Raw genomic sequence first — 9,732 nt, forward strand, 5'->3', positions numbered from 1 at the left:
CCCTGCATTGGGTTCCTCACCGAGCGTGGAGTCTGCTTGTGATTCTTTCTCTCTCCAGCTCCCTGTGCTCTTCCTCCCTCCTGCCCCCACTCACACTCACTCAGTCTTAAAAAAAAAAACCTAAACAAACCAGTTTTCCTACTCTTGAAGGGAGCTGGTTCCATGTTTCTTAAATCCTGTGACTCTCAAGAGGAAACATCCTTATGTCCATTCCCTCTGCCATTATTGAATGTATCCTTCTGTGAGCCAGTGCCAGTTCATGGTCTGCTAAACTATTGAGTGCTTGCCCTGTGGGGGAAGATGCGGCTCATCAAAGCACTTGAGATCTTGCTGGATAAATGAAATATACAACATTAAAAATTAGAATTCCAGAGAAGATTATGATGTCGTAGAGGAGTTCAGGGATGGGGGAGATCATTGTGAGCTCTAGTAAGCCTGGAAAACCTTTAGGGAAGATCACATATAGGGATTTGAATTGGCCATTAAAGGAGAGGAACATTTATTTGGGTAGATGGAGAGAGGAGAATAATTTGCAGGGTTGGTGGGCAAAGCAAGGTAGGAGTGGAGAAAGAGTGAGTAGAGGCATTGTGGGAGAAATAAGTATGGTGTTTGGGACAAAGTACAGCGAACCCATAAGACCAGTGCAGAGGATTTACATGTTTCAGATACTTTAGCTGGTAATTTCTAGCTCTTAGCCATTAAACTGTAAATTGAGCATAGCGGTGAGGCTAAGAGCAGAGTTTATAGAATCACATGGCTTCAGATATGTATCCTGGCCCTACCACTTAATACCTATGCAACCTTGGACAAATTAACTTAATCTCACTAAGCCTCTGTTTCCTCATCTCTAAAATGGGAATAATTATAGTACCTACCCCTAAAAGGTTGCTGTGAGGATAAAATGGCAGGATTCACTGTTCCAGATATCCAGCAGTGTCTGGCAAACCTCCAGAAATGTTAGCTGCTATCGTCCTGAGTGGTCAAGTAGATGAATATTATGTAGGTGATCCTTCTTTTTCCTAATAAATGACTTACTTTGGAAGTGGGGCAGAACGTTTCCTGAATTTCGGCTCATACCATCAACCTGCGTTCTGTCCCTGGGGATGCCAGGGAGAGATCACTCTGGCTTGAGTCTTGCTTCTGGCCTTTAGTACTTCCCACTTGCTTCCCAGCCAGAACCCAAAACCAGTCTGGATCCTATTTGTTCAGTTATTAGTATTATTTTCAGCTTTTATAAAGTCTTCATGTACTCCAGCTGTCTCTTCCTAACTTGCGCTTGGCCTTAACTTCCTGCTCCCACCTTTCAGGATGCATTTAACTTGATATTCTGTGTCTTGCTTCTGTGTGCTGTCCTGGTCTCTGGTATGTTGGGACAATCACTGGCTCTGGGAACGCTGCTCACGCCGACTGTTTTGTTACAGGTCATTAAGAGGGTGAATCATGGGCATAAAGGAGAATAAATAATTACTGGTTGATGGACCTTGTCTCAGACTCGCCCTGGACCCTCAGCGAGGACAGGATTCGGGCTTGTGACATTGTCCAGGTCCAGTCTTTTCCCATTAGAAACCTTCTCCTTGCCTGGAAAGACGGTCCAGGAGACAGTTTGGCTGTGTCAGAACCACACGGAGAACAGTGCCCAAGAGACTGAAAAGCAGCCTTTCTCCGCTTGTCTCGTCAGTGCTATAGTGATTGGCCTTCGCAGCGCAGTTAAAAAAAAATTAGGGAACAGTGTTCTTTGATGAAATTCACTTCATCTTGTCGAAATTATATGATTCTTTGTCCCTTCTTGCTCCCCAAACATGTTTTTTCTTCCTTAAATGACCTCAAGTGGTCGCAAAGGCTTCAAATACAAGAATCTGCCTTATCCTGGTCCCCCACTCTTCTCACTTACTGCAATCCCAGAAACTCCCCTTACTTTCCTCTAGACGGTATTGTTTATCTCCTGGCGTTGCAAACTCCATGTGGCTCTGGTCCCTGGTACCCCTTTGCCCACCTCCAAGAGGCACAGGGAAGAGAAGTAGCCCTTTTTGGAAACAAGCTCCAAGGCGCCTTGTGAGAGCTCCGGAGGTCTCTCCCACAGAACGCTGTGGAGGGCTGCCCTCTACAGGTTGCCCGACGGGCTGGCCTCTGATTCCCAGGGTCAGAGAGGGGGACGGCTCACCTCAGTCCTGCCCTGCAGCCAGTTCCCCCTGTTTCACTCCTCCCATCCCCTCCCTTACTCCTTATTTAAGTTTCCCTGAGACAAGCTATAAAATAAATGTCACAGACTGAGCACATGGAAAGAAAGCTGTGAACCTCAGCATTTTAAAAACACAGGCTTTGAAGATGAGAAGCATTATTAGAATATTCTAAATAAGGGCTTCCCAAGTTTGCATGCACATGCATGCATGCATGTGTGCTCATATGTACATGCAGAGCATACATGTGTGCCCATGTGTATGTGCATGAATGCCTGTGTGCCCATGTGTACGCACAGAGCGTGCCTGTGTGCCCGTGTGTACTCGCAGAGCGTGCCTGTGTCCCTGTGTGTACACGTAGAGCGTGCCTGTGTGCCCGCGTGTATGTGCATGCATGTGTACGCACAGAGCGTGCCTGTGTCCCCATGTGTACGCGCAGTGCGTGCCTGTGTGCCCGTGTGTACACGCAGAGCGTGCCTGTGTGCCCGTGTGTTCGCGCAGAGCATACCTGTGTGCCCGTGTGTTCGTGCAGTGCGTGCCTGTGTGCCCGTGTGTACGCGCAGAGCATACCTGTGTGCCNGCAGAGCGTGCCTGTGTCCCCATGTGTACGCGCAGTGCGTGCCTGTGTGCCCGTGTGTTCGTGCAGTGCGTGCCTGTGTGCCCGTGTGTACGCGCAGAGCATACCTGTGTGCCTGTGTTCGCACAGTGCGTGCCTGTGTGCCCGTGTGTATGTGCATGCATGTGTACACGCAGAGCGTGCCTGTGTGCCCGTGTTCGCGCAGTGCGTGCCTGTGTGCCCGTGTGTTCGCGCAGTGCGTGCCTGTGTCCCCGTGTGTTCGCGCAGAGCGTGCCTGTGTCCCCGTGTGTTCGCGCAGTGCGTGCCTGTGTGCCCGTGTGTACGCGCAGTGCGTGCCTGTGTCCCCGTGTGTTCGCGCAGAGCGTACCTGTGTGCCCGTGTGTACGCGCAGTGCGTGCCTGTGTCCCCGTGTGTATGCGCAGAGCATACCTGTGTGCCCGTGTGTATGCGCAGAGCATACCTATGTGCCNTCCGTGTGTACGCGCAGAGCGTACCTGTGTCCCCGTGTGTATGCGCAGAGCATACCTGTGTGCCCGTGTGTATGCGCAGAGCATACCTATGTGCCCGTGTGTTCGCGCAGAGCGTGCCTGTGTGCCCGTGTGTTCGCGCAGTGCATGCGTGTGCCCGTGTGTTCGCGCAGTGCGTGCCTGTGCACAGGAAGTCACCTGTGGTCCGGCAGGAGGGCTTGCGAGCATGCCTGTCCGGGCGCCCACTCTCAGAGGTTTGGCTTTAGTAAATCTGGGCTGAGGCTGAGGATCTGCTTTGTTAACAGGCTTCTGGAATGACTCTGGTGCAGGTGCTCTGGAGACACTCTGCTCTGAGAAATGTTGCTGTAAGGCAAAGAAAAGAGGAGGGAAGTACACACCCTACACAGAAATCCCTCTGTTTTGAGTGATTTTCTATAATGACTGGCTGAGAGGCACCGAAATCTAACATCTCACTTGCCTGTAGATACACCGGGTTTGGTTCATGGTAGGGAACATAACCAGTCTGGCTCAGAAGCGGGAACACAGGCGTCTGAGTGCACGTCTGCCCTGACGCCCTGTGGAATTCTGCAGGCGACTGTACAGAGAGATCGGGCTGCAGCAGGAGCGGCGTGTCTGCTTTGCACCGTAGTGCGGTTCTCCCGTAATTGTGGGATTTAACTGGATTAAGTCAGGCTGGAGAGAAAGCCCCTGGAATGAGATGGTGAAATAGCAGAAGATTCTAAATTGGGGGCCCTCAGAGACTTTCCAGCAGTGCTTCTCCAAGGGTGGCCCAAATAATCACCATCACAATTTCCTGGGCTTCTCTCTAGACCTACCGAGGCAGTCTTTGGTGGGGATGGTCAGGAATCCGCAACAAAAGCAAGCTCCAAGGACGATCTACATTTCCTGAGGCCTGAGAGATGACGGGGCACCAGGAGGATGGGAGTGGCTCGCCCGGAGTCCTACAGCCAGTTAATGGCAGAGCTAAGTGGGCCTGCCTGCTGATGCCCAGCCCCAGGGTGGTTTCTGTGGCAGATTTGAGGCCGCTCCTCATCCTCAGAGCAGGCTGTGTGTGGGCCGTGGTGGCACATGGCTGTGTGGGATGCAGGGGAGGAAGTCCTCCCGCCCGGGGTGATTTTCCATCGCATGTGCACCAAAGATCAGGGGACCCCAATAATCACACTCGAAAACAACCACATCACCACGCTCTGACTCCGTCGGCTTCCTTCCACTTCTCACAAGCGACTTCGAGATCTGAGTGGGAGGAGATGGCTCAGGGTCGGCCCCATGTGTGTGCACAAGCCAGGAAACAAGAAGGGAGTAGCCTCAGTTCAAACAGGAGGCAGATGATGTCCGTGATGAAGAGACACTTTCAGAATTGCCCAAGGGCAGGAAAAAGTCCAGGAAGAGCCAGAGCTGAGCTGGTAATAAAGACTCAGGGCCTGGAAGGAGCTAATGAGGGAATCTTCTATTGAGTGGGACAGCCCCAAATTTATTCTTGTTCCGGTAAGCAAGATGGCCAACACAGATAAGAGAACACACATGCCCTGGTCTCTCCTTGGCTGCCTCTGACGTCCCGGCGGGGAGGGCGTGGGCATGACAACTCAGGTGACCTTGGCGCTCAGAGCTGCTGCTGGCAAAGTGATTGGAGCCTCGTGCAGGGCATGGGGTTCCTGGAAGGAAGCAGAATGTATCACTTACAGCAGGTCTTGACCATAAAGCCCAGTTACTGTAACATCATATCTTTTATACATGACTGTCCTGGGTCTTTTTTAAAGATTTATTTATTTTTAGAGAGATTGAGCAGGGGAGGGGCAGAGGGAGAGAGATTCCCAAGCAGACTCCACACTGAGTGTAGAGCCCGACACAGGGCTCGAGCTCACGACCCAGATCACGACCGTACCCAAAACCAAGAGTTGGCTGGTTAACCGACTGTGCCACCCAGGCGCCCCGTACATGACTGTTTTTAAAAGGCTGCCTTTATAAATATTTACTTAATCCGATAAATCTCTAGGCATTCTTTTATTTTTTCCTGGCAGAGGTGGTAGATCCCCTGGGTGGAACTGGGGAAGGGGGGTGGGAAAAAGCCCTCCCTCTCTCCCTTCCTTCCCCCAGTGCCGGTGGAGCCTGATGCTGGGGGCGCTACTCCGGTTCAGTGGAGGGCAACAAGCAGGGCCAGTAAGCTGCAACTCGGTGCGGGGAGAGGCCGCTCAGGCAGCAGTTCCCTGTGACAGCGCTGGGGTAGCGGGAGCGCACGGTGCTCTGCGATCACGGAGGCGGGAGCGGCTCCTCCTACTGAGAGAGCCAGGGAAAGCCTCAGGACGCGTGGCTTTATAAAGAATAGAGGGAAAAAAGTTCAGTTTTTAAAAGAGGAAAGTAGGGGAATGTGCTTGACTTCACAATGAAAGAAAGAAAAGGGAAGGGGCAACGACAATGAGGTGAGCTGAGGAGAGAGGACGGAGAGGGGAGGGAAAGGAGCCTGGCAGGAGCCAGGCTTGGCTGCACCCGGGCCCCCTGAGGGCAGTGGTTGGAGACCCGTCCTGTGTGTGCAGAGGGCGGGGAAGGGCGTGTCTCCTGGGCCCACAGAGACGGGGGCCCCAGCCCCCACCCCATAAATGTTTACCCAGAGTCTTGGGGGCCAGCTTACTTGCCACTTACTTTGCGGTCAGTTGCTTTGGTTTCCTCCCCTTTTCCCCTGACTCTGGGCAGCACCCATCAGGACTGTTTTTAAGGCGTTGCTGGTGATCTGTGCTCTTCCCTGCCTAGGCGTTTGGGGACCCACTTGCGTTTGTTAAGTCTAAGGACCAGTTGAAAGGAATTTAGGACATCCAGGGGATCCCAGCCTGGAAATCTCAGGCTTTTCTTTCAGCTAAAGTAGACATGATGTCTAGGAGAGCGACTGTAACACAGACACAACAGGGGGTGTCCGGTGGCAGGCGTGGGTTTTAGAGGAGGAAAGCACACCATTGTCTTCCAGAGCCATTGCTGCCCGTGTAGAGACACAGGGGCCTGGGCCTGGGCCAGCTGCTGTCCGCAGTGCCCACCCAGGGGCATGGTTCAGGGTCTGTGTGACTGCTGGTTCAGGCTAGCGCGCATGCCTGTTTCTCTGAGTCGGTGGGGATGCCGCCCCTTCCTGTGCCATATTGTGAAGACATATCAGCCGTTGCCTTTAAGAAACAGCCACTGCTCGTGACATGACAGCTCTCTGTGCTCCTCAGAGGAGGGCTGGGCTGTCCACTCGGTAGACTTTTCTACGTGGAAACCCCAGGGCCTGCTGCTAGCAGGTGCTAAATGGCCCCTTCTCGGGCCTCTTGCCGTCACTCAGCCAGGCTGCCTGGGCCTCTGGTGTCTGACTCTGCTTATTTCTGCCTTTCAGGGGGGAGTTCGGCTTGCGAGAGTACTCCGAGGTGAAGACGGTGACGGTAAAGATCCCTCAGAAGAACTCCTAAGAAGGCCAAGGAGGAAGGTGGAGGCCAGCCCACAGGACCCTCCCTGTCTGCTTTCCCTGGGGGGCCGGGCTCTCAGGAATCCAAAGTCCATACTCGGTCCTTATTTAAAGATTTAAATAATGACACTGTAGGCCGGGCCAGTCACCGCATAACGAAAGCGGGCCAGTCACCGCATAACGAAAGCAGACCGTGTGGGCACGGTTTCCTGGCACTCTGTAAAGGATCACTTTAATGACACCAAATCGTGGGGGAGCGGGACGAAGGCCGGAGGAGTCGCTGTTGGATGCATCCCGTCTCTCTTTCTGGAGCGATGGGCTGATGCCTTTTGTCACAAGGAACTTTCCTCCTGAGGAAAGGTCATCCTTCCATTGTCTCCATTTTCCCCCTTCCAGGCTCTTCCTCCTCACCCCCCAACCCCTCCCACCCCTCCAGGGAGATCTCAGCTGAGCTCATTTGGGGCAGATGTTTGGGCCGGGAACAATTTTCCAAGGTTTTGCAGCCAAATTACCATTTCATGTTATCCACTTCTTCAAAGCAAAACATGAAATGGTTTTAGTTAGAGCCAGACCAGACCGAAACTGCCAGGAGCTGGTACACTACAGATGTACTGAGAGCTAGGAATTCGGGTGTTCCTGACCCAGTCTGGCTTTCTTACATCCGTGAAAGACACAAGTGAAAGATCAGGAAGATGCAAACCCAGAGATCATCACATGTAGTTCACAGCTTCTGAGCTTGCTGTTTGGTTTTAGGGTGTGTGGGGGTGTGTGTGTGTCCTTCCTTCTGGGTGATTCTGGAATAAGGCTGGGGGGGGATTGTTTTTCATAGACTGATAAGATCTTTTTCCAAAGCTTCTCTTAACAACCCTAAAACGAATTGAGTCGGCTCAAGAATTTGGTACAAGGTAATGCTGGGGGCCTTGGAGAAATAAGTTCATTTCCAATACTGGCTGACAGTTCTTACGAAGGGAATTATCTCTGCAGTTGGACTCCACAGCGCCTTCTGCCCCCCAGCCCCCACTGCACCAGCACCACTCCTCCCAGTACTCTGGGTGTTACTTTGGCCTATCGTGCCCTAAATGCACTGGCAGTAACCTTGGAAAATCCGGCCAAGCCTGGAGGTTCCGTTTCCATTCGCAGACTTGCAGTGTGCCACGATTGCCATGCTCCACCAGGGCCCCGCCGCCACGCCCAGTGGCTCGTCCACACATGGTTTTCCCTCCCGGCCTCCCGACGGGCCTCCCCGGGGGGAGGCACAACACAGCCCCTCTCCCTCTCCTGCAGCCACACACTTCTTCTTCTGCTTTCCAGCGCATCCACCAGCTGATGGACAGTGTCGGCTTCCTTTCCTGCTTCCCTTTTTCCAGTTGCTGAATGCAATCCAGTCTGTAACCTAGATGAAGACCATTTATTTAAAAGTACCAAACATAACCTAGAGTACATGGGATATGGCAATGCGTATATAGCCTTCTGTATGTAATGGGTTTCCACTTTCTAACCACACCAGTTTTCTATTTATGAGTCTCGTCTATTCATGATGTCGAAAAGAAATCTCCGTTTGCTGTTATTTACGAACGACAGTGCATTCAGTGGCCCGATGCCTCAAGAGATGCCACGTTTCTGAGTTCTTCCATGTCCGTGTCATGCTTTCCTCTTCTAGCGTGTGTCCAAGTGAACATATCCATTAACCAGCTAGTTACCCTTCAACTGCAATATAGAATGTGAAATGAAGATTTATTTCTTTTAATTTACTTAAAAAGAAACCTCTGTGCTAGCAATAAAGCATTTATATTGTGTACGCTTTGGGATTATGTGGCTGTGTTTATAAATCTTCGAGTCCTACTGAGTACACGTGGGTCCTTCTCTCAGCTGCTGGGTTTCTCAGCTGTGTTGTTTTCTCTGGTTACTGAGCAGAAGTCTGGGAGAGTATTTTTACAGAATGCAGTAAACAACGCCCTTGTTTTCTGACACTATTTAAAATTTATGTACACATACAGTTTTACATGGCAAACAAGTAGAGTCATGTATGAAATCTATGAAACGACTATTTTAATTCAAAATAGCCTCCATGAAAGCTAAAACGTGAAAGAGGATTTGGGGCCTGTCCTCCAAGTCGTGGGCTACACGACGGAGCTCGCATTGCTGACGGCACTAGGCAGGAGCCTTGCTTTTATTTACCGCGGTGAGATGAAGTCAAAGCCGACAACCTGATGCTCTATTTTCGCAGGTGCGAAAAGGAAGTTGTAAGTGGTGACTGTATTCCAGGCCAGGGCTTGTTTGCTCTCTCCGCGGTCTCAGAGTTGAGCTTCTGGGGAGTGGTGTCCACCCTCCAGACCGGCACACCCCCTCCTTCCAGTGCTTGGGTTCTCCTCCCAGGTCCTGATCCCAGGGAGACAAAACAAAAACTGATGAGTTGGCCACAAAGGGAATTAGACTCAGAGAGAGACACACAGCTCTCTGACCACCGATGCCTCGTCCCTCGGAGGAACAAAGTGAGCCTGGGGCACGGGGTCCCCAGGGTGCTGGGATGCACTCTGCAGCGGATGTGGGCTCCCTGCGATTCTACCCCTTGTCCGTTACCTTGCGCCACCAGGAAGAAAAGAGAATGAGATGGGCGTAGAGTAATCATGGAAAAGTCCTCTGGCAGGTGGCTTGTAGAGCTTACAGATCACAGGAACCCCGCGTAAGGTGAAGGTGAAGGTAAGGTGAAGGCGGTCCTTCAAAGCAGAAATGCCCTCAAGCCTCATCCCTTTATGGTGCTGACATGAAGGCAAATGACGGCATTACAAATGTCACAAATGTCACTCATGAAGCTAACACAGACACTCGGTCATTTGCCATCAGCACTATATATTTGTGGGTTTTTTTTTACTATTAACCCCTGAGATTTCCACTCTACCTTTTCCTCCAAAACTCCCTCAGTGCCTTCATACTGATGATCTCATGCTTTTCCACAATATTTTAGAAAATAAAGGGCAAGAATATTATCACGTAGGAACTAAGGAACAGAAAGAAACAGTGACTACACTGGACTATACCGTATAACAGGGAGATGCCCAAGAAAAG

At 51.4% G+C, this 9,732-nt stretch overlaps 1 protein-coding gene across 2 annotated transcripts in view; it reads left to right on the forward strand.

Annotated features, from left to right (window-relative positions):
* ALDH1A2 (aldehyde dehydrogenase 1 family member A2) overlaps nucleotides 1-8,457 on the forward strand; it is a 135,898-nt gene extending 127,441 nt beyond the window's left edge. For both annotated transcript variants that reach the window (XM_034660919.1, XM_034660920.1), the window contains one exon: nucleotides 6,598-8,457. In XM_034660919.1, coding sequence (XP_034516810.1) covers nucleotides 6,598-6,670 — 73 coding nt within the window. In that variant the 3' untranslated portion in view covers nucleotides 6,671-8,457. The remainder of the gene's footprint in view (nucleotides 1-6,597) is intronic.
* Nucleotides 8,458-9,732: the final 1,275 nt, after the last annotated feature.

Source organism: Ailuropoda melanoleuca, chromosome 5, assembly GCF_002007445.2.
Source record: "Ailuropoda melanoleuca isolate Jingjing chromosome 5, ASM200744v2, whole genome shotgun sequence".
Lineage (NCBI taxonomy): Eukaryota > Metazoa > Chordata > Mammalia > Carnivora > Ursidae > Ailuropoda > Ailuropoda melanoleuca.